We start from the raw sequence: 24,676 nt of genomic DNA on the forward strand, positions 1-24,676 counted from the left end.
TAGTAGATGTTCATAAACACTTACTGAACATGTAGAATCATCATCTTATAGTTGAAGAATAAGGTTCAGAGATTAGCCTGTGACTAAAGTAAGATTCCAGCACATTCTGCCTCCAAAGTCATTTGCTCAACCACTCTTCTTTTTGCCATGACTGTTCAAAATTCTAAATATAAAGTGCTTCCGGTCCCATTAAGATGGTGTAAGCACATTGCACCGTATCTCTCTCACTAATTAAAACTAAAAGCCCTGGACAGAATACATAAAGCAACTATCCATGGACTCTGAAAAGTATATAATAGAAGGTGAATTGCTCAAAACCAGTAAAAATGGCCATCATGGCAGTGAGTTTCCTGATTTTTTTTTCTTCTTGTATCTCCTAGTTTAGACTCAAGGAGAGCCCAAATCCTAGAACTATGTAGTGGATGCAGATAGAAAAACTCAAAAAGAAACCCTCTTTCTGGCCAGAGGGACCTAAAATAGGGGACCCTGTGGGACAGAGAGCATGGAGAAAATCCCTATTATTCTGTTTCCTTTTTTACTCTCCAGGCCATACTCCCCAAGGCAAGTCTCAGTCACAAAGCAGCAATCTGTTGTATCAGGGACTGTGGTGGTTACTTAGGCACCTAAAAATCTGAGACAAGACAAACTCTTTCTCTTGGAGCAGAGGAACAGGGAAAGAGGACTCTGGGAGTCCAAAGGGTAAAGGGGGAATCGGATTGGCTACATAATTTGTGGGGCCCAGTGCAAAATGACAATGCAAGGCTATTTGGTCAAAGATCAAGAAATTCAAGATGATGAACACAGGGCATTAAACCAAGTGTGAAATCCTTTTAAAGGCAGAGGCCCATGTGACCACACAGGTTACATGCCCATGAAGCCAGACCTGGAAGGAATCCCTATTGCTCTTTTCTTCTCTTTTTACTCTCAGTGGTCATGCTCGAGTTAGGTCCAGTCACAAGAAGTGTATAGGAGTATAAGGAGGCTAAAACCCTGGCTTTGTAGCCAGAGGACCAGAAAAAGAAGCTGCTGGGTGAATGTGCAGCACACTGGTGAGTGTGCAGGAAAACACGGAAAGGAGGGAGCCAGAGAAAGTGACTCCCTTCATCCCTGTGAATGAAGTCTGGGCTTAGCCCTGAGCTGTACATGTATGGAACTGATGTGAAGCATCAAAGTAAAGGCTTTGAGAACTATTGTGTAGACAGACCACCGTCTGGCCCCTGGGTAGCATATAAGCAAGGTGAAGCCAAATATCACTTCAAAGTCTTTGAAAACTAATCTGATATTAAAACCATGGTCTACTGAAGGTATATCAGGACTTGTAGTTTGAATCTAATCAGATTGACTGCTCGCTAAAATACGAAAGTCAACATTCTCCAGAGGATTTTAACAGGCTCCAGAGTCTCATAAAATAATATTCAAAATGTGTAGGATACAGTCTAAAATTAATCAACATACAAAGAACCAGGAAAATCTCAACACTGCTCAAGGGAAAAGACAACAGATGCCAACCCTAAGATTACAGAAATTATGGAAATATCAGACAAAGACTTTAAAGCAAGTGTTATAACCATCCTCTGTGAAGTAAGGGAGAACACTGTTGAAACAAATGGACAGATATAAGTTCTTGGCAACGAAGCTGAAGGAATAAGAACCAAAGAACCAAATGGAAATTTTAGAACTGAAAAACCCCACTGGAGAGGTCCAATGTTAAATGACAGAACACAGTCCGTGAACTTGAAAATAGATCAATAGGAACTATTGAATCTGAACATAAACGAGAAAAAACGATTTTTAAAAATGAATAGGGCCTTAGAAAATAGCGGGACATATATCAAAGTGTCTAACATTCAGGTCACTGGAGTCCCAGAAGGGGAAGAAAAAGAGATTGGTACAGAAAAAAGTTTTTGAAAAAGAAAACTTCCCAAATTGTAAAAGACATATATTCACAGATTCAAGAAATTAAGTGAATTTCAAACAGGACAAATTCAAAGAAAACTAACCCGGACAATACAATACAACTGCTGAAAACCAAAGATTTTTAGAAAAGTATCTTGAAAGTAACCAGATAAAAAACAACATCACATATAGGGGAACAATGATTCAAATAACTGCAGATTCCTCACCAGAACCACTGAGGGCAAAAGGAAGGGATACCATATTTTCAAAGTGCTAAAAATAGACTGCCAACCTAGAATTCTATATTGTGCAAAAACATCCTTCAGGAATAAAGGCAAAAAATAAAGATATTCTGAAATTTAAAAAAATGAAAAAAATTTGTCACCAGTCTGAAAGAAATAATGATGGAGTTTCTTCATGTTGAAGGGAATGATGCCAGAGGGAAACTTGTGATTTCAGGAATAAGGAAAGAGCAACAGAAATGGTAGGTACCTGGATAGATACATTAGACTATTTTTCCCTCAGTAAGTTTATCAAAAGGGCCATGTGGCACTACTGAAAGCAAAAATTATAACATTTTTCTGATGGTGTTTTGATATATTTAGATGTATGGGGTTGGCTGAAAAGTTTTTTCGAGTTTTTCCTAAAAAAACCCGAACAAACTTTTTGGCCAAACCAGTAATACATATGGTCATTACAACAAAAAGGGGGGAAAGAAAAAAAAACTCTACAACTATAAGATTTCTATAGTTTACTAGAAATGATAAAATAGTAACTGTAAGTAAACTGTGAAAAGTTATATATGTATACTGTAATCCCTAGAGCAACCATGAAAAGTATTATAGAAAAAGATGTAGTCAAACCTCTGACGGGCAAACTAAAGTAGAATACTAAACAGTATTCAAAGAATCCAAAAGGAGGTAAAAAGAGAAAATGGGAAAGCAAAAGGAAGGGTAGAACAGAAAACAAATAATAAAATGCAGACCTAATAAACATAATAATTACATTAACTGCAAATGGTCTAACCACACCAGTTAAAAGACAAAGATTGTGGTTGCCAGGGCTGGGAGCAGAGGGGAGTGGAGACTGACTGCTTACTGGGCATAGGGTCTCTTTTTGGGATGATGAAAATGTTTTGGAATTAGACAGTGGTGATGAATGCACAACACTGTGAAGGCAATGAAAACCACTGAATTATATATTTTAAAATGGTTAAAATGGTGAATTTTATCTCAGTAAAAAAATTAAAAGGATGGAAAAAAATGTATCACACAAATATTAATCAGGACAAAGTTGGAGCTCTAATATTACATGATTTTAAGGTAAAGCTTGTGTTACCAAGATATTTTGGTATCGTGAAAGGAAAGACACATTGATCAATGAATCAGTATAGGAAGTCCAGAAATTGACCCATATTCATATATCGATTAGCTTTTTACAAAGATGCAAAGGTAATTCAATGGAGAGTAGATAGTCTTTTCAACAAATGATGAAGGAATAACTGGCATCCTTAAAAAAATTGAACTTCAACCTATAAACACTTTTAACAGAAATTAACTCAGAATATATCATAGATCTACATGTACAATGAAAACAAAACATTTAGAAGAAAATATAGGAGAAAAGTCTTTGTGACTTTGGAGTAGGCAAAGTGTTTTAGATAAAACTAAAGTCTTAGATAAACTAAGTAGGATCCATAAATGAAAAATTTTGATATGTTGAACTTCATCAAAATTAAAACTTTTTCTCTATGAAAGACAATGTTAAGAGAATGAAAAGACAAGCTACAGACTAGAGAAAATACTTGCAAATTACACATCTAATAAAGGATTTGCATTTGCCATATATAAAGAATTTTTAAAACTCAGCAATAAAAGACAACAACTCAGTTCTTTAAAAATTCGCAGATTTGAACAGACACTTATACCAAAGACGATATACAGATGTCAAATAAGCCCATACAAAGATGCTCAAAATCAATGGTCATTAGTAAAATGCAAATTAAATCACAATCAAATAGCACTACAAACCTATCAGAATGGCTAAAATTTAAAAAAACACTAAAAACACAGATAAGAACTAGCAAATATGCAAAGGAATTCTAACACTCATACATCCGGTGGGAATGCAAAATGGTATAGCAATTCTGGAAAACTGTTGGGCAATTTTCTACAATGTTAAACATACGTTAACATGTCACCTAACAAACCTACTCCTAGAGAAATGAAAACGTATGTTCACACAAAACCCTGTACACAAATGCTTACAGTAGCATTACTCATAATCGTCAGAAACTAGAAACAACCTAAATTCCTTAAACAGGTGATGGTTCAACAAATTGTGGTACTGCTCACACAGTGGATGCTCAGCGGTAGAAAGCAGCAAGCTCCTGATGCATGCAACCACGTGGATGACCGTATATGCAGCTAAGTGAAAGAAGCCAAGCTTAAAAGGTTACATACTGTATGATCCCATGTGGATGGCATTCTGGAAGAAGTGAAACAATAGAGACAGAGAACAGAAGGTGGATACCAGGGGTTAGTGGGAGTAGGGGGAAGTTGACTACAAAAAGGGCAGCACAAGGGAGCTTTTTATGGTGGGGGAATTGTTCTGTGTTCTGATTGTGGTGCATCTATGACTCTGCACTTCTCAAAACTTAAAGAGATGTACACCAAATAAAAGTGAATTGTACTGTATATAAATTAAAAGTAAACTTAAAAAGCATAGAGGTACAAACTACTACTTGCAAAATAAATGAGTCAGAGGTATGAAATGTACAGTACAGGGAAAACAGTCAATAACTATGTAATATCTTTGTATTGTGACATTTATCATAACTAGACTTACCATGGTGATCATTTTGAAAGCCATAGAAATATCGAAGTACTATATTGTAAGTAACAGGAACTAACATAGTGCTGTAGGTCAATTATAAATATAATTAACACTATTCTACATATGAAAGTTGAGTAAATCCTGAGTTTTCATCGCAAGGAAAAAAATTGTTTTCTATTTCTTTAATTTTGTATCTATATGAGATGATGTATGTTCACTAACCTTATTGTGATAATCATTTCATGATATATGTAAGTCACATCATTATGCTGTATACCTTAAACTTATACAGTGCTGTATGTCAATTATACCTCAATAAAACTGGAAGAAAAAAATTATACACAGCACTATCCTTCCTCAAGTGTGGAAGTAGAGACTATATAATAATCCATTGTAAATAAACTGTACTTTCCAGTTTAAAACTCCTTTATGTTTCATAAAAATCCTGTAATTTAAGTTGTACACCTCCATTTATCTTGATTTTTAAAGATTAATAAAGACATGTTGATATGAAGATAAAGGTTTAACAAATGTACTGGGACAGGAATAAAACTCTCCCGACTGCTCTAACCTCTCTGCTATAACCTACTTTCTCCTGCTGGTCCAAAGTGAGGTCAGAGGTTAGTTTCTCCACCTGACCCAAGTGAGGTCAGAGGTTAGTTTCTCCCGTGCACACAGAGCCCAGAGCTCCCAGCTCCTGTTCAGAAGGCCACCCACAGCACCTTGGAAAGTCTACCCCAATTGAAACCTTACCACACCAATGCTTTCAAATGAAAAAACGGCTGTTCCGAAGAAGAGCGCGTAGGTCTTCCAGTTTGCTACCAGTGGCAAGTGGCTGGGGTCTGGAATTCCCTATGGGGGAGAGAAATGTGGTCAAGACATTTTCTGTCAAAGCATGTTTAGGATCCCTTAAGAGAAGAGTATTCTGAGAGTAAAGCTGAATTATAAAAAAAAATTGAATATCAAGCAATTCAGAAAACTTCACAAGGAAGTAGGCCACAATTAGAGTTGATTTTAACGCTTCCCAATAGCAAAGAGCCAGAGGAAAGAAAGATTAAGGTATTCTCAAAGTACTGAAGGATCAGGGATCTCACAGAGGGAGTCTGGTTTATCAGAATCCTCCAGAAGACAATCTTGCCCACCACAGGTTAGTACTAGCCTAAAGCGCCCGAGAACACTTTGAATGTACCAGTGGTTACAGACATGGGAAATTACTTTGACTATAGTTACAGTGATATTCTAGGGAGCCCAAAGTAATTCGTTACATATGAAAGTCCCCTTTTCTTCTTCAATGAGCTGTAAACAGAAGGAGAAGAAAAGTGTGTGGAATAAATATTTTATGTACCCTGTGACCTAGTATGTGAAAGTAATGACAGAACAATTTCTCTAATTGAGCAACCTCTGGAATAGTCCAAAAATAAATCAGAGGTAGCTATTTCATTGGTAAATTCAATTTTGTAGAATCTATCAATATTGCCTTAAGACTTATCTGTGGTTATCCTAAAATATTTGGCTAATCTCTTATTTTTACTAAATTCCATGGACAAAATAACGTTTTTTTCTTGTGACTTCTGAAAGAGGAAAACATCTGAAAGGTATTAGGCAGGCCAAGGGTCTTCTGGATTTAAATTTCTACGTAGGCTTGTCCATTATAAAATGAAAATTAGAAAGGAGAGAAAAGTGGGAAACTGAGGGAAAATGAATATCCATACTCAACTTCAAAGACGTGTGATTTACATCATGACAGATTTGTTTGTGGTCTTTCAAGACTTTCTATTTATACCTCTGTGACTAAATATTAGTTGTTGTTGTTTTCTCTTGAGTTCCCTAGGGGTAATTTTGCAATTACTTGGAATTATAGCTTAGAGGATGTAAGACTAGTTCAATAAGGTTTAGCTGTGGTAGAAAATCCTGCTTTTTATCTGCCTTTTGCTGCTATCCAACCATTACAGGAATGGTCTGTAGTTAACCAATCAAGATATTTTCCTTGCAAAGCATAATTTTTTTCTAAAACCAGGATTTGACATAAAACGAGTATTGGAGAAGCAACATCAAAGAGGAGATACCCAGAAAAATGAGAGCGCGCAGAGACAGCTTTGTGGAAGAAATGTTACAGTAAAGTGAGCTCTAAGCTGAAGAGGGGAGTGCATACATTTCGACCCTCAGGGCTGGCCCCAGGTATCAGTCTATCATTGATAAAAGACTCTGCCCACTAGAGGAGTGAGGAGTGTGGTGTGCTAACCTGGATGATGGACTGGGTGATGATGATCAAGCTGACCAGCATGGTGATGTTGGCCAACAGGGAGAAGATGGACAGGGCTCGGAGGTTTCTGACGAGCACCAGAAGCACCAGGAAGGGCAGGAAGGAGAGCATGTAGAGTCTCGAGTCCATGGTGGGCGTCAGAATCACTGTCCTGTTGTAATGGCAGTTGTTGGTTGTGCTATTAACCGCTTCCACTACCTGGGAGACAAATGGGAAAAGCAAGGAGAAGATTCGATGAATTTTCTGGCCACATCATTAGCTCAGAGCCTGGCCCATAATCAGACTCGCTCACAAAGAGCTGGCATGTCTCATGTGCCAGGGTCTCAGAGTGAGTTAGAGTGACTTTAGGACTTCTTATTGCAAATCTTCTGCACCGTACTTCCTCAAAAGAGGCTGCAGAAATAACTTTAATAAAAAACGAACTTAATAAACATAAATACCTAAACTTAGAGTGGCCATTTGTTAGCTTTTGGCAACGCAGAATCCATTCCTCCTGATTTTCATTTATTTTTGGGGCATTCTCTCTCACCTGAATACGACCTTGGTGGACTGTAAATCACAATCATGTGGCAGAGCCAAAGCACTGCCTTTGACTCAAGCACAGGCACTCACATCTCTCCCTGGAGTATGAATCTAAATAACAAGCAAAATGACACAAGGCAGACCTAGAAAAGGGTAAACAGTAATTACGATAGGCAATCCCTGAGGAGACTGCTCATCAATTCTATCGACATCCCCCTAGCTGCCCTGGTTCCTGTTCCTGTCCTTTTCTGAGACCCATTTTTTTTTTTTTTTTTAGTTTTCTCTGTCATTTTGGAAGTTAGCTAATATTCTTCCACTAAACTCATTTTCTGCTGAAGTTCCACTGAATCTGTTTCTTTTGCTTATAACCAGAAAAGCTCATCACTTACTGTTTCTTAATTGGACCAACACTGACATTTTGAGTGAGAGAACTCTTCCTTGTGAGCATCTGACCATTCATTGCAGGACATTTAGCATCTCTGGGCGCCACCCAGTAAAAGGTATTAGCATCTCCCCGTCACTGCGACAAACAAGGAACACCCCCTGCACGCTGTACAAATACCTCCCAGCAAAGTGGTGGTAGGAGGGAGGGTACCACCCTCCTTTGGAATCAGCATGACTTAATGGCTACAGTCTTATTGTGCAAGCAACACAGTCCACTGCAGAACAATTAGAAACTAGATTTAAGCAGGAAGAAAATGTAAAATCAATGATAATCTCAGTACCTATGGGTTGCCATGGTAATGCCTTGCAATATATTCATCTGTACATTTTCTATGCAGTATCACAAATTACATGTATTACACGCATCCTTTTTATTTTACAAGACTGAAATTATAGTATACACTCTTATTTTGAAATCTCCTTTCCGGGACTTCCCTGGTGGCGCAATGGTTAAGTATCTGCCTGCCAATGCAGGGGACATGGGTTCGATCCCTGGTCCAGGAAGATACCACATGCTGTAGAGCAACTAAGCCCGTGTGCCACAACTACTGAAGCCTGCACGCCTAGAGCCCTGCTCCGCAACAAGAGAAGCCACCGCGATGAGAAGCCTGCGCACCGCAACGAAGAGTAGCCCCTGCTCACCGCAACTTGAAAAAGACCATGCACAGCAACGAAGACCCAATGTAGCCAAAAATAAATAAATTAATTAATTAAAAAAAAATCTCCTTTTCATTTAACACATCATGAATACTTAAATAAATCATTGTTTTGTTTTTTTCTGATTCCTCACTACAGTAGGAAAAATACTTGGAACATTAGCCAGGTATTCAAGGCCTTCCATAAATGGACCCATTCAACCGTGAAAGCTCTTCCTCTCCCAAGGCCCACACCTTCTTCTACAACCACTTGTATTGCCTCTCCTGAGCAAGTCCCGTACATTCCTGCCTTCAGGTGTTTATTCCTCCTCCCACCTTGGCTGCCACTACTTCTCCAACCTGCCCTTCAATGCCCAGCTCAGGTGCATCTCCTCAAGGGGGGCTTCTCTTGCTCCAATGATCTCTCCTGCTCCCATACATTTCTGCCCCTTAGTTCACAATTAAGCATCCCCAACCTCAGGGTGTTAGTGGAGTCCTGACCCAACACCGACATATTATATTGATATTTAGCTTTTTATACGTCTTAGAGCACATCCCACTTAGTCTGCAAACTCCTTGAGACAGTGCTTACCTTGTCTCTAGACAGATGATTGATAAAGTTCTGCTAATGTCTGATTGATTTCCAAGCAGCAATCTGGCAATTAAGAGCTTTCAAATCAAATTCCTTGACCCAGTAATTTTACTTAAAAAAAACATATACTAAAGTAATAAAGGGTTGTACAAAGACTTGTACAGATTATAGTAGTAAAACAGAAAATATCAGATGATAAAAGACCAAGTCATCTGTATGATGGAAAATTATAAAACTATTAAAAATTACACTAAAAAATTGAAGGACATCTAAAAATGCTAATCAGTTAATACTCATTTAAAACCATCCATGAGTGGTTGGATTAAGAATAATTTTGTTTTATTTTGAGAAGCAGTATAGCATAGTGTTTAAAAACTTGAGCTGTGATGTTAAAAAGGCCTGTGTTTTTAACCTTTGTTCTGTGACCATATTTATATACATTATAGAGTTCATAACATCAGTTTTCTCATCTGCAAGATGGGAATAACCATAGTACCTACTCTGATAAGACCATGGAAAGAATTAAATGAGGGAAAACATAAAATGATCACTGTACCTGACACATAATAGAAGCTAATTCTGAATTCTTACTATTTTTTTCCTTCTTTTTAATTTTTTGTTTACATTTCCAAATTTCTGGTATTACTATAAACAGAAAAAGAGCCCTGAAGAATAGTTTTCTTTTTTAAGCTTATTGATTAAGGATAGCCTCTGTTATTACCCACATTATTTTGCTCAAATTGCTCCAAGATAACTATTGGGTTAGATCAGAAGAATTTCTCGGGGACAAGAAACTGTTAAACCAAGGAGATTAAACAGCTAAAGGTAGATACAGATGGCCCAAAGATTAGGTATTATTCAAAAAGACCTGTATCAGTTTAAGAAGAGTTAAGGATAATTACGTACCAAGGCAGGACGATTGACAAAATCCAAGGTTACTTCCAGTTCAATTTTAAAGACCAACCTTGAGGACAGGTCCAGTTTTAGAGACAACTCTTGGACAAAGGGTACTGTGGATAAAGTAACCACTTACAGAAATCTGCAGATATGTGAACTGGGGGAAGCCTGGGTTCTTTGATAACACTCAGTTTAACTTTCTTCATTGTATGATGAGGATACTAGGGCCCAAAGAGAAGAAGCTATTTGTTGAACAACTAGAAAAAGAGGACCCTCCTTTTCCATGTTCTTTTCCCTCCCGCCTTCTCTAGAAGACTCTACCTGCTTTAACTTATCAGCCAGAAACACAATGTACACGCAGCAGAAGCCCATCTGGGTGACTATAAGAAAGAAGCTCACGATGCGCCTGAAAGAGAGGAGAGAGAGAAAAAGAAAAAAACTTGTTATAAAAGAAGAGCTGGCTTGTCATTTCCATTTCTATTCCCAGGGGTTGGTAACCCTCGACCAGCACCCTCGGTCCTGCTACCACAATCAACAATGGGGCAGTAGAAGGGATGTAACAATAGTTCTTTGAAAAACATGTTTCTCAACCACCTCCACACTCTCAACTCAGCAGTGGTAAAATTCTTCATCATCAGGAACCTTGCCCCATACCCAGCTCTGTGTTGATACTAACTGATGTAAGGCAATAGGCACAACTTATTAGCAATCATTAAAATTTTTTCCTACCATGTGCCAGACACCATATTCGGCACTGAAGATACACAGACAAATAACACATGGTCTTTTCCTCTAGTGGTTTAGAGACTAGTGGGTGAGATGGATAAAAAATAATATGGCGGGACTTCCCTGGTGGTGCAGTGGTTAAGAATCCACCTGCCAATGCAGGGGACATGGGTTCGATTCCTGGTCCGGGAAGATCCCACATGCCGTGGAGCAACTAATCCCACGCGCCACAACTACTGAGCCTGTGCTCTAGAGCCTACGAGCCACAACTACTGAAGCCTGCATGCCTACAGCCCGTGCTCCACAACAAGAGAAGCCACCGCAGTGAGAAGTCCATGCACTGCAACAAAGAGTAGCCCCTGCTCGCCGCAACTAGAGAAAGCCTGCATGCAGCTACGAAGACCCAGTGCTGCCAGAAATTAATTAATTAATTAATTAAAAAAATAATAATATGGCACTAAGGGCCATGGTAAAAAGGGCATTTTACCTGAATTAAAGAGCAGACAGCCTTCTTAGAAAAAACCAATACCTGAGCGGGAGTCCCTTGGGAAGAGGAGGAAAGAGAATGAGAGAAGAAAAAAAGGAATAAAGAAGAGGGGCAGATGGTGAAGAAGTAGTGAGGAAAAAGCATTTCAGCAGAGGGATTAGGCAGATTTCTCTAGCTGCCATGTGGAGAGTCCATTGGAGGGGGCAAGATTCAGGATGGGAAGACCAGATAATGGAAGTGAAAGATGGCAGCCACCTGGACAAAGACATAGCTGTTAGGGTGACAGAACTGAAAGCATTTTAAGGGATACTAGGGAACTAGAACTTACAGAACCTGGTGGCCACCTACATCTAGGGGAAGGAAAAAGGAAGTGACTTAAGGTGAGTGACAAGTTTTTAGCTTGGACAACAAAATGAACTGGGAAACTCAGAAGGAAGAACAGGTTTTAGGGGAAGAGGAAGAAATGGCACATTCAGTACCTGTATTGTTGAGCTTGAGGTTCCTACAGGAGACATTCAGGAGACAACCACATATTGGGGTGTGGAAATGTTGATTTGTCAGTGATGGATAAAGCCTTGAGAAGGCAAATTAGTGTTGGAAAGTGTGCAGAGTGAGAAGAGAAGGCAGCATTCCAAACCCTAGAGAACACCAACATTTAAAGGGAGGACAGAAACAAAGAAGCCTGCAAAGCAATGACCAGAGAGGTAGGTAGGAAACTAGGATGAAAAAGGGTTTAACAGAAGCCAAGTGAAGAGAGAATGTCTGAAGAAGAGAACAGTCAGTTGTACCCACTGCTGCTGAGAGGTTCTCTAGGGCAAAGAAGGTACAATAGGGAGGTCTTTTAGGACATTGGTGGAAAGGACTTCAGTAGAAGTATAGGACAGGAAAGCCAGGTGACCCATGAAGGAGGTGTGAATGGGGTGTATGGATGTAAAATTAGAGGGTGGGCTATTCTTTCATAAAGCTAGAGTGTGAGTTCCAGTCTTGAAGGTGCCCGTTTTGTTCATCGTAGTAAACCCACTGCCTAAAGCACTTCCTGACACACTGCAGGTATTCAGTAGATATCTGTTGAATAATCAGATAATGAATATGACATAGAGGACGGTACAAAGTCCAGGAGGCTTTATTAATTTATTTTATTATTTTTAAGATGGAGATACATGAACACATTTCAATGTTGAGAGGAAGAGCCCATAGTTCAAAAAAGAAGTTCAAGTTATAGGAGAGGAGATAATTAGTGGAGTGAAATTCCTAGGAAAATCTACCTTACATGCCCAACAATAAGTAGAAGGATCTGACGCATTGTGACAGGCAAAAGCCACCTCTTGGGTCACACAATTGGGAAAATACTAGAAATCATCCCATAGCCTTCCTAGTCTGCTCATAGGCTGAATTTATTAATTCAGTATGTGAATGGGCTTTGGGTCAAGAGACGTGCCAGACCCATGATGCTCATGAGCAAGGCACGCCTCAGGTAGTGCAGTTTGGGGTATCACAGTTCAAGAGAGACTTTGATAATCTAGAAGTGAGTAGAAAAGAGTAGACAGACAGGGCGGGGAGAGGTGGGAAAACAAAGACAAAAGGGTAGATTTAGTCCCAAGTACCAGGAGACAGAAGGCGTTGACTGTTTCCATCATCTCCAAAAGCAAAAAAGTGGAGGTTGCAGGAGGTAGACTTCAGCTCACCAAGGAACCCTCAACGTCTTGGTCTTTTTCTCTCTTTTCTTCTCACTACATACTCTCTCCCTAAGAGACCTCTTCTGTCCCCTGGCATCATAGCTGATGACTTCAGTGTCTCCTGCATGAAGACAGGTTCAAACCTATACATATAACTACCCACTTGAAATCTCTGCTTGAATCTGCAAAACAGAAGTCATCAGAAGTCTGAGTCAACCTCGACTCTTTCTTTCCTTTCCCCACAACCTTGGGGCCCAAATCATGACCAAATTCACTTTTCTCCATCCCCACTGCCACCAGCTTGGACCCAGCCATCACTGTCACCTGCCTGGACATTGTCAACAGCCTCTTCATGGGTCTAAGTCTATTCTTGCTCCCTTACAATCTCTTCTCCTTACAGAAGCCAGACAGATCTTCAGACAATGCAAATATGATTAAAACAGGAAAGCCTCTGATTAAAACCCTCCAATGGTTTCCTGGTTGCTTTTAAGAAAAGAACAAGACCTTGAAGAGGGTCTAAAATGTACAGCTTGTTTGGGCCCTTGGATCCTTCTTCAGCATCATCTCCCTATCTGCCCTCAAGCTACCTGGTCGTTCTTTACCCTGAAACTGTCACATAGTCCCTCTTGCTTCAGGACCTCATAGCTTGCTCCTCTTCCTGGAAGGCCCTTCAGGCTCCTGCCCACTTTTCCCTAGGTAATTCCTCATTCCTAAGAATGCCTTCCTTCAGAACTCATCTCAACTGTTCCATCCTAGGAAGCCTACCTGAACCTATGTACATCTCCTTACCTACTTGGTAGCAACTAGTACTTCTTTCCTTCATGGTACTTATCCCAGTGGCTATTAAGTAACTGTGTCCTAAACTGTTTAAGGTCTGTGTTTCCCATTGGACTATGGATTCTGCACGGGCAAAGCTTTGTTCGCCTTGTTCCCCACAGTATTTCTAGGGCCTGGTACATAGTCACAACTAGATAAATGTGGTTTAATAAAAAAGTGAATGATATTCAAGTTGCATAGCAAAGGAATGAGAACCCTGTATATACAAGGAGTGGGGCTGGATCAGGAAGACTGCCATTGAATCCCTTTCATGTTAAGTCCAGCATTCTGTGTTACACGAGCCAACTTTCCAGGGAAGAGAGCATCCCTGACAGCCACATGTCCTCCCTACTTTGGGCAAAGCAAGAACAAGGTACCTTCCCCAGTGTGCGTGGTTCCGGAGCCAGGTGCTGGGGCTGGCTTCTAGTCCATGCATCACCGTATCCCCGTAGTCCATAAAGGGCTTGTTAAGTCTGCAGGAGAGACCGCATACAGTTATCAAGAGGCAGTTTAAATTAAGATAATATACTGAAAAGTCAGGAGACACATAGCAAGACAGAACCCAGCTAGAACGGAAAGAACACTGGGGCAGAAACCCAAGTTCTAGTTCAGGTTTTGACACCTGGTGGTATTTCCTTGGTGGCTTGTTTTCCTTACCTGTCAAGTGGGATGGTGACTATATAACATGGGTAATAATACACATCTCGCATGGGTACAGTAGTTCTCATATCCTTGATCCCATTGGATCCTCATGACAATTCTCTGAGGCAGGGTTAGGCATGGATTGTTTATGCCCAATTTATAGATGAGCCAAGCAGATAAGCACAATGGCCTGATTGAGATCACCTAATGAGTCATGTGGTAGAGCTTCATTTAGGTCCCTGCCCCAAATGCTTTTCTCTTTTTCTTGGCCTTGTTGGAAGAAATGAACTCTTGTTATATGTGGGATGCTTCTGGGATGTCCCTGAGAACCAAGTACCAAAGGAAGTGACAAGAGGACGGTGTTTTCCTCACCTGTGGCAGAAGCGCTGGGCACACCTGACCAAGATGTGCATACAGTGGCAGGAGATGAAGCCCATGGCCAGCAAACTGAGAGGGCCCATCTGGAGGAAGGGCCAAGGGCCAAGGGAAGAGAGAAGAGAATGGACTTGTGAATAACTCGGCCAGGAGAGATTTGGCAGTGCAGATATTATTCCGGACTCAAAGAATTTTCTAGCAAACTGGTTTGCAAACCCTTTTTAGCAATAACAGCGATTCTTTCTTTTCTTTTTTCTTTCTTGAAGTATACTTGACTTACAATGTTATCTATTCTTGCAAAGATGCTCTCAAGTCGTACTCTGGGAAAGTGCAAAAGGCAATCACAATGGGGTATTGTGGAAGGAGTAAGGGCTCAGAACTGCAGTCCTTAGTGGCCTCTGAGGTGCCCCTGAGAGCTAGTGCTCTACAGAGCACAGCTGGAAAACTGGTCATAGTCCAACCCTTGCATTCCACAGGGGAGGAAGCTGAGGCCTGGACAGTGGACAACTGACTTGCTGAGGCCACTCAAAGTCTGTGGCAGGGTCAGAACTCAAACCTAGGCTAGATATCTAGACTCCAAGTCTGGACCAAGCGGCCTTTCAGAAAGATTGCTCACTGTAGGCCACTATAAACCTTTAGAGGCTGTCCTCCTACCTCCTTGCGACCATCCAGTTGTACTGGCCCCACCTGTGGCAGCCCCTCTTACCAGGATGCCTGCATTCTTCATAGCCAGGGGTAGTCCCAGGACCCCTGTGCCTATGTTACCTTTCACCAGGTGAACCAAGGCCTGGAATGCTCTAAAGGAGAGGAAAAAGACATGAGCATGTGGGTGTGCAGAGGTGAGGAGGTCCAACAGGCATTCTTTCCCAGTGTGCCCACACCTGAGCTGAGCTGGATAGGTGGGCTCCTGGTTGTCTCTCAGTCTCCACGGCCTTTGCTGGCACTCTGGGTCTCGTGTAGGGTGACCAACCATCCCAGTTTGCCCAGAACTGTCCTGGTTTTATCAGGTAACACTCAATATATGCCATTAGAACATTTACTATATAACAGACATTATGCTAAGGATTACATGTATTATCTCATTTAATCCTCTTGTCAAGACAAGGAAGCAGGTTATTGCCCTTATTTTGCAGATAAGGAAACTGAGGAATAGAGATTTTTAAAAAATGACTTATCTAAGGATATACTGGGGAGCCAGAATTTGAACCCAGAACTGCCTCAGAGTCTTTGTTCTTCATCCCACTTCTACTGGACTGCCCCCCGGGAAAGGAGCCCCGAGAGATGGGTTAAAGGGACAGCCCCATTTCATAATTGAGGGAAATAAGGCTCAGAGAGGGCAGCGAACGGCCCAAGGTCATAATACTGGTAGCAGATATAGGACTGAACTCATAGAAAAGGAGAAAGGGCAGGCAGCAAAGAGAAATCATTATGACTAATGAAGAGGTCAAATGACTTGGTCCCCAGATGGGGTCTGTTGGGACAGGGTTGGTTAGGGTTTGGGCTCCAGAGGGATTTTTTTTTTCCCTCAGGCCAGGACATCAAACTGGGGAATGGCAAGTCTCCTCCTACCTCCGGCAAAAACAAAACCCAACACTCAGACTGTTAAGACAGATGTGAAGGTGGTCCAGAAGACAAGGTCTAAGCCAGCCGGGGTAAAGATCTAGGGAGGTATCCTCTCTGGTGGTGAATTAACTAAACAACCTATTTTTACACCTCTTTGTACCTGGACAAGGTTAAACTAAGATGAGTATCGGGTTAACATTTATAACTTGAGAAACCTTAGAAATTCCCCATGAGAGCCTTCCAAGTGAAGAGACTTACTGTGAAGAACAGCAGAGGTATTATGGAAGGAGCCTGGTCTCTGGGGTTGGACAAACCAGGGATTAAAACCCAAGGCTGCACTTCCCTGGTGGTCCAGTGGTTAAGACTCCACACCTCTACTTCGGGGGCATGGGTTTGATCTACTACTTAACTAGCTGTGTTATCTTGGGCAACATGTCCACTTTGCTGAGCCTCTATGAATATTAGGAGGAATATTTTTGGAAGAACTGCCTCAAACATTCAGGGATTGATATAAATGTTCTTTATATTAATCCCTGAATCCTCTAGCTTCCTGAGGATCTGCCCATTTATTTGTTAAGAGTTAAAAGAAAAACTGTGGGAGAAAGAGGGTGGAGAGTCTCTGCTTCCCTTTCTCTCTCCCTGTGGGTGTCAACATCGCTGATTGAGCACTGCACCCCACGGCCCTCCAATGATGGACTTGTTTTGCAACTAGGGTCAAAGGGTCACTTGGAACTTTCTAACTAAAGGACTTAGGAAATCTGAATTTAACTTTGGGCCACTCAGACAACTTAATAATGTGGTGAGTTGTGCAAAGCACTGGGCTGGGAGGCAGGAGACCTGGGTTCTAGCCTTAACTCCTTTGGTGACTTCAGAACGTCACGGTAGTCACAGTAGTCGGCTTACGGGCACTAAGCTTGGGGGCTTCCTGCACAAATTGTCTTTGCAGCCACCCTGGGAAGGAGCCAACTGTTATCTCACAGGGGAGAAACTAGAGTACTACGTTCTATCACTTGCTCAGGCTGGTAAGTAGCTAAAGTGGGAATTCAAACCCCGGTGAGCTAACTCCATAGGTATCACGCTTACCCAACCTGTTTATTACCTCCCTCCAAGCCAGGAGCTAGTTCTGACTTGCTTTCTTTCTTTGATTCTTAAGTAGCTAAAGTTGCCATCAAACCATATCTTATCGGGTTGGCCGAAAATTTCGTTCGGGTTTTTCCATAAGATGTCACTATTCCAACCCAACCGTTCAGGACTGGTTCCCTCAAGGCCTCCGATGGAGAAATAGCTCACCTCAGCAGTGGATGGCCCCAAGGCCTGGAGATCTCACCCTCAGGATCCTGAATTCTTAGCAACCCTGGGGGACTAGTCCTGGGGCAAGTGAACCCGGTCACAACGTCAGTCATTGTGTCCATCCCTGAATGGTCCCACAGGGTGGCAGTGGGAGGAGCTTTGCCTGCCTCTTTCTCCCTCTTTGCTGCACACTCTCCCCCGACCCACACAACACTCAACCTTTCAGATGTAACTGCCACAGGCAACCTCCTTAAATTCACAATGTGTCCCCATTTTGCATATGGGGAAAACTGAGGCTTCGAGAAAGAAGGAGCAGACTCACACCTTGGATGCAAGTGACCTTTCTACTACTCCGACAGGGTCAACATTTTCGTCATCAAGCTGTGGAACCTGACCACCACGCCAGCCAGTCGCCCCACCCATTTTCCTCAGTGAACTAGCCACGCTGCTTGAATGGTGGAGGCGAAGGGAGCTGGAGCTTGGCTTCCCTGCCGAAACTCTTTCAGTACACCTCTCATCACGGTCTGAAAGCCTCATGAGTGACCCCCCTCACTTCCACCCAAACATACCCCAGGGAGGTGGAAGAAACTAGACTGTTCTACATACTGTGCTTTTGATGTTGTCACTGCAGTGGTCAATGGAAGTACAGGCCCGGGTAACTGCAGGAAGGAGGCAATGCTTGGTTGTCTGTGGTTTTAGCTCAAGTGTCACCTTCTCCACCAAGAGGCTGGGGATTCTGCCCCTCTCCCGGACATTATCAGGACTGGCCAGGAGCAAAACTGACTCTAGGGCTATACTTCAATTAAAAAGAAACAAACAGACAGACAGACAGACTCTAGGGCCAGCACTGGAGTCCAGCCCCCATCCTGCCAATGAGCCAGTGCGTGGCCTGGGGTAACTTGCCTTAGTTTCCCCACCTGCACATGTTGGGGGCTACAACACTCTATCCTAAGGGCTTTCTGACAGTCTCCCCTCCTGCCCCTTTAAGTTCTCAAGTTGACTCAGTCTCTGACTGTACCTTTTGCAGCTCTGGTTTCCCCAAGGCTGCATGATGGGTTGGGGGTCAGACACACCCGCCTCAGGGTTTTTGCCACTGCAAGCTTCCAGGCTGGAAGGCAGAACTGGGGATGGCAGAAAAGAGCACTCACGTTATGCCCTTGGTCGTTTCCAAGTCCGGCGACTCAGAAGGGCTTCCATCCAAGAAACTGGAATCCTTGTTCTGCAACTTCTTGGCACTTTCGGAAGAGGGCTTGAGGTCCAGTTTGAGGTCAACAGCTCCCTGGGGACCCCCGGCACTCTTTGTCATGGACATGGCTGCTCACAAAGAGAGGGCTCCCGGTGATGGTGGGGTCTGCACTGAGCAGGAAGGTGTCCAGTCAGGTGCAAACCCCAGCTCAGCTGCGGCTTGTGCCCTTAGCAGGTGCTGGCCAAGCGGGAACGAGGCCCCGCCCACCTCCGCCGGAGGGTGCGCCTCCGGCCCCGAAGAAGCCCAGTGGACGAGGAGCAATGGCCAGGAGGAGGAGGAGAGGAGGGGAGGGCACTGCGGAGGGAGTCATCCCCGCTTACCTAGCAACAGTAACGGCAACAGCGACTACGACACTGATCATTTTGATAACTACTATTTATTAATCACTTCACTAAGGGGTAGATGCTCTTCTAAGTGCTTTACCTATATTTTCTCACTTAGTCCTATAAATTAACTAATGAGGAAATCAGGCTCTGAACTAAAGGGACCTGCCTAAGGTCACATAGCTAAAAAAGTGACAGAGTAGGGATGAGAGCCCAACGCGTCAGGCTTTTTAGCCAATAACCTATTTCTACATCCAAGAGAATATCTATCCCGCCCTGCCACCTCCGTTGGGGCAGGGGCTCTGCTTCTCACTGGCTGCATGCCCGCTCTAAGGCATCCTTCTGGGAGCTCCCTTTCTTAAGCTGGAAAAAAAGGAGCACTTACTCACCTCGAACTGCTTCTTAGCTTCTGTGAGGCTCCAGGGAGAGAGGAGTGGGGATTCTTTTGCAAAGGGACAGAGAGGCAGAGATTGTTCAACCCTTAGCCTAGCTCTGGCCGCAGGAGAGGGTGTGAGTTGCCTAAGGTCACATGTGGCAGTCAGGACAGAACTCTGCAGCTAAAGAAGGCTTTGGAGGTTTCCGTTCTCTGTCATTATCTCTGCTTCAGTGACAGATGAATGGGCCAAAATTTCCTCCTCCCTCAAAATGATAGCATTTACTCAAGCCACACCATTCCCCACGTCATCATCTCATCTGCCACGAGCTTTATTTAAATGGTCTCACAGCTAACTGGTAGCATTCGAGACAGATTTGTCTGGGCCCCTCCCTCACACGGGACCCTTTCCAAGGTCCTACATGCAATTTTGAATTTGTAATTTTGTGTTCTTTTTCTTAAAGAGGCTCTCTCCACCCCTTACTGCTACCCTCAATCCCCTTCCCAGTGGTATAAGCTTCAGACTCCACAAAGCCTGTCTACTTCTCTGGGTAGCACTGTTATTTTGTTTTTACAGATGTGGAAACTGAGGCTCAGGGAAGTAAAGAATAGCTTGCCCAAGGCCACAGCAAATCCTCTGCAGAGCCCAAACTCTACCCTAGTCAGATCTTTCTATCTCTGAAGGCTGAGGCTTTGACCACTACACTGACCTATTGGTTTGAATCCTTGCCCCACTCTTCAAGTTTCTTGCCCTGAATCAACTGAAACACTCACTGTGGTTTGAGAAACATCCTCTATTCCCTTGTCCAGCACCATTTACGTGGCAGTATCCCTGGCCTGTGGGGCGGCAGAGATTCCATAATGTGATGCTAATCTCAGATCTGATCTACCGATCTTTTTTCTTGTTCAGGCAACAAGATCAGTAAATAAGATTGTCTTGAGATGTTCAGATACAAGAATAGTTCTTGGGGGCTTCCCTGGTGGCGCAGTGGTTGAGAGTCTGCCTGCAGATGCAGGGGACGCGGGTTTGTGCCCCGGTCTGGGAGGATCCCACATTCCGCGGAACGGCTGGGCCCATGAGCCATGGCCGCTGAGCCTGCACGTCCGGAGACTTGCTCCGCAGCGGGAGAGGCCACACAGTGAGTGAGAGGCCCGCGTACCACAAAAAAAAAAAAAAAGAATAGTTCTTGGGACTTCCCTGGTTGTCCAGTAGTTTGGACTTAGCGCTTTCACTGCGGTGGTGGCCCCAGGTTCAATCCCTGGTCAGGGAACTAAGATCCCACAAGCTATGCGGTGCGGCCAAAAAAAAAAAAAAAAAGACTAGTTCTTGCTTTCCTCTCCAGGTTTGGAGAAGAACCCTGAGTTAATCTTCAAGCCTTTGGGAACAGGGCTGCTAGAATATCAGAATTTGGCTGGGGCCCTTCCCAGATATCATCACCTACAAGAAAACCTGCAGGGCACAGCCTGCAGACTTCCAACTTGTTGTACCACCTGTCAGCAGGCAAGAGGGATTCTTCCAGGATGAGAGGCTCCAAAATAAGCCCTTCTAACACTGGTCCAGGCAACTGTAGCTCTGGGTTCCACTACAGCTCTACCATTGTGATCCTGGGAAAGGTATTGCACCCCTTTCCCCCTTGGTGAAATAGGTACTAGATTATAGAGGGCCTCCAAGGGACTGAGGACCCCAGGGCCTGTGCTTTTCATTCCCACTGGATGCTGAGATGCAGGTCCGGCTCCTTTTGGGTTGGGGCACATACAACTTATGTGAGGACAGCCTGAACTGCCTGACCTCTCCATAGAAGGTGGAACAAATGGGATTTAAATAATGAGAATCTTTATGACCCTTTAAAGTAAACAGAGAACCTTGTGTTTTTTATTCTTTTATTGCAGTTTGGAAAGTTGGTGTGTTATCAGAATCACCTGGGGAGATAGTAAAGCACACAGAGACCCAGACTTATTGAAGTAGGGAGAATTCGAGCCTTTCTATTTTTACCAAGTTCCCCAGGTGGTTCTGATACTGGCCAGAGTTTGAGTTCCACTACTCTATGGACTAGGAAGAATTGTCCCTCTTTAATAGATTAGAGAACTGAGGCAGACAGCTGGGGAATGCTTTGCCTGAGGTTGTACTGAGTTGGCCAAAAAGTTCGGATTCCTGTAAGATGCTACGGAAAAACCTGAATGAACTTTTTGGCCAACCCAATATAATCTGGTGGAAATGAACACAAGTACTCTTTTGGGCTGGAAGTTAGGGACTTCAAAAACAACAATGAAACCAATACTCAGGTGGAATTTATTACCCCATCCTTGTTTCCTCAGCCACCTTTCCATAGCCTGTGGTTGTTTACTATGGCTCTCCTGTTGCCTAGATAAAAATGATAATACACTCACATGTGCCTAGCTCTAGACTAAGTGTGTTACATAAGGTAGGCACTCTTATTATCCTCATTAGATGAGGAAACCGAGGCTCAGAAAAGTTTACTTCACTTGCCTAAAGGCAGGGCTCTGATTTGAATCCAAGCCTCTGAAGCTGTAGTTTAGTTATTCCCATGTTCCCTTATATCCCTAGTGCATAGTAGAAACTCTAGAATTAAAACAAAACAAAACCCTCCCATGTACATAGTTTATGTGGTTCAAGACGTTGGGGTTTCACGCATCAATCAAATTTCCAAATGAATTTTAGGGCCTGCCATTCCAGTTCCGCAAGGATTAGGCCATTAGCCACTGCAGTCGCCCACTGACAGTTCACCCTGAAGGAAACTCAGGAAGCATTTTGTGCTTTGACTGGCTCTAGATAGTTAAAATGCGTATCTAAAGAATAATTTCAATGAACTCAGATGCTTGCATCTTCCCATACAAAGAAAAACACTAAAATTGTTAGCTTGAGATGTGTGTTCTTTGTGATTATCTCTTGATGTTTGACTGTGTGTTTTTTTGTTTTTCCAGCAGAAAAACTCATATACCCTGGCGCCTCCCTTAGCTCTTTGGATAAGATACCTCAGAGGTATCTGAGAGGCTGTCTCTTGGGCTACAGTCCTCAGTAAGGTCCCTGAATAAAACTTAACTCGCAACTTTTACGTTGTGCATTTTTCTTTCAGTCAACAGTTTTGGTGACCATGAAAGGATTCAGAGAAGACTTTTCTCCTTTGAACTCTATGAGGATCCAGAGTCTTGGTACTAGCAGAGGCCCCTTGTGCCTGTCTGCCTCGTCAGTGATTCCAGATGAATTTGGTTGAGTCTCTCCTGGGTCCTGGATCTCCCGTTATTGGCTGATGATCCTAAGTTTTATATGGTGGTGGATAAACCCCTCCCTGTGAGGAGTAGGTCTTCCTTGAACTTAGTTTCAAGAAGAGGTACCTGGGTTGCCCCAGTTGAAAAATACAAAGTAGGTTCAGACTGAGTGATTAGGTAGGAGACTGGCCTGTTATTTTCCCTCGAATTGGTTACTTTAATTGAGTTTGTCAGAATAAAAGTAAAAATGTTACATGAGAGTTTTCAGCTCTAAAGAAGAAAAGGGACATCTCCTCCTGGCCAGCAATGGCTTTCTCAGGCAACTGAGAAACTTGCAGGAGTGGTGGAGGCAAGTCCTCATACCAGGTAGCAGTCCCATAGGGAAACCCAGTTATTTAATTTAAAAAACTTGCTCCTTTGGGGAACCACGTATAAGAGCTGGCCACTCAGTGATCTGAGCAACCACGGCGGTCTTAGATTGCCAAAGGGAAAAGCCAAGACATGTAAAAGAGCTGAAACGACTCTAGGGTGACACCTAGAGGAGTTAAGCTCACAGACAGCACCTTGGCCCACCACACAATCATCCATAGCAGTTCATCCTGACAAACCAACCCAGAATGGGAAACAAAGCTTTCAAAATAAAAAAAAAAGGAGCAACAGATTGCCAACCTCCAGCTAACACCCCAGCTTGGTTCATGTATGCTACCTGTGAAAATTATACTCACAAATGCTTACTTAATTGGGGAAAATATACTAAAGGAAACCTCAACCTAAAATGGCCAAATTGGGGCTCTTTTCACGTTCCAAAATTAATTTTTGTGTGTGTGTCTACAGTTAAAGAGCAGACTGAATGGAATGCTTATTTTGATTGGTATTTAAAAACTTCTGGAAGAGGAAATGATAAACTAACTTCTTTGTGGGAAATCAACCAAAAATTGCTTGAAACAACATCAGAATTTTTTAAAAGTTGCTAATGTTAGCCCTGCCTCACTCTCTGCTCCTCCCTCATATCCTCTTTTATATGAACTGCCTGACCCAGATGCCATCTCTCTCTCTCTTTCATCACCTTTGCCTCCTGCTGCTTCCTCTTTCCCCAGTAAAGGAGAAACTTGCATTTCTCTCCCCATGCCTTTAAGATGTAAATGTTCTAACTGATCTTTTTAGACATTTTGTTCTGTGTTTCGAGAGCTTGGTCTCTGCCATCCAGAAGGTATACATACATTTGGCAGTCAGTCAAATAGACTGGGATTCCGAGCAGTCTCTTTAACTGTGCCAGTTTTCAGGGAAATTTATCAGAAGGGGTCCCAGCCCATAAGGAGCCTTTGTCATCTCAGCCTTTGCTGCATCGCCTCTACAATGCAGGCCTTTACTTTCTTAAACTATTTTGGGGAGTAAACTTTCTGGATCTTGTGAAGGCTGCATCTGTAACAGGGAAGAGCCAATTCTGAATCCATGTTGGGTCTGTTTTACTTTAACCTTTGCTTTTCATTGCTTTTGTTATTATAATCACTGTCTAAGGCTGTAAGCATCCTGCCACAGGGTACCAAAGTGTCTTTGCTCAGCTCAGAGACATTTTGACCCTACCCACCTGTGAATGGCTGCAGAAAAGAAGAAATTAACAGATCCCCTCCTATTTTGCAACATAAATGGCCTTTTTACTTTATTTCCTCACCTCTTCTCCCTCTCTGTTCTATAAAAGAAACTGGCATCCAGACCCTGACAAGATGGTTTTGGGGCACCCTAGTCTGCCATCTTCTCGGTCTGCCGGCTTTCCAAATAAAGTCGCTATTCCTTGCCTCAACACCTCGTCTCCCGATGTATTGGCCTGTCGTGTGGCAAGCAGAGTG

The 24,676-nt window shown here is 42.8% G+C and overlaps 1 protein-coding gene across 8 annotated transcripts in view; it reads right to left on the minus strand.

The window, feature by feature from the left end:
• SLC36A2 (solute carrier family 36 member 2) overlaps positions 1-24,676 on the minus strand; it is an 84,540-nt gene that overhangs the window by 44,732 nt on the left and 15,132 nt on the right. For 3 of the 8 annotated variants that reach the window (XR_003003769.1, XM_024750031.1, XM_024750021.1), the window contains exons 1-6: positions 15,513-18,251; positions 14,804-14,892; positions 14,167-14,262; positions 10,406-10,490; positions 6,974-7,192; positions 5,485-5,583 (exon numbers count right to left, since the gene is read on the minus strand). Coding sequence is in view for 6 of the 8 variants with exons in the window: in XM_024750031.1 (XP_024605799.1) it covers positions 5,485-5,583; positions 6,974-7,192; positions 10,406-10,490; positions 14,167-14,262; positions 14,804-14,892; positions 15,513-15,779 (855 nt within the window). In the remaining 2 variants the exon portion in view is untranslated. Of the gene's footprint in view, positions 1-5,484; positions 5,584-6,973; positions 7,193-10,405; positions 10,491-14,166; positions 14,263-14,803; positions 14,893-15,512; positions 18,253-18,807; positions 20,600-24,676 lie in introns of those variants that run through there. The other 5 variants (XR_003003779.1, XM_024750026.1, XM_024749991.1 and 2 more) reach the window with 4 other exon arrangements.

The sequence above is a fragment of the Neophocaena asiaeorientalis genome, unplaced genomic scaffold, assembly GCF_003031525.2.
Source record: "Neophocaena asiaeorientalis asiaeorientalis breed wild unplaced genomic scaffold, Neophocaena_asiaeorientalis_V1.1 scaffold548, whole genome shotgun sequence".
NCBI classification, from domain to species: Eukaryota; Metazoa; Chordata; class Mammalia; order Artiodactyla; family Phocoenidae; genus Neophocaena; species Neophocaena asiaeorientalis.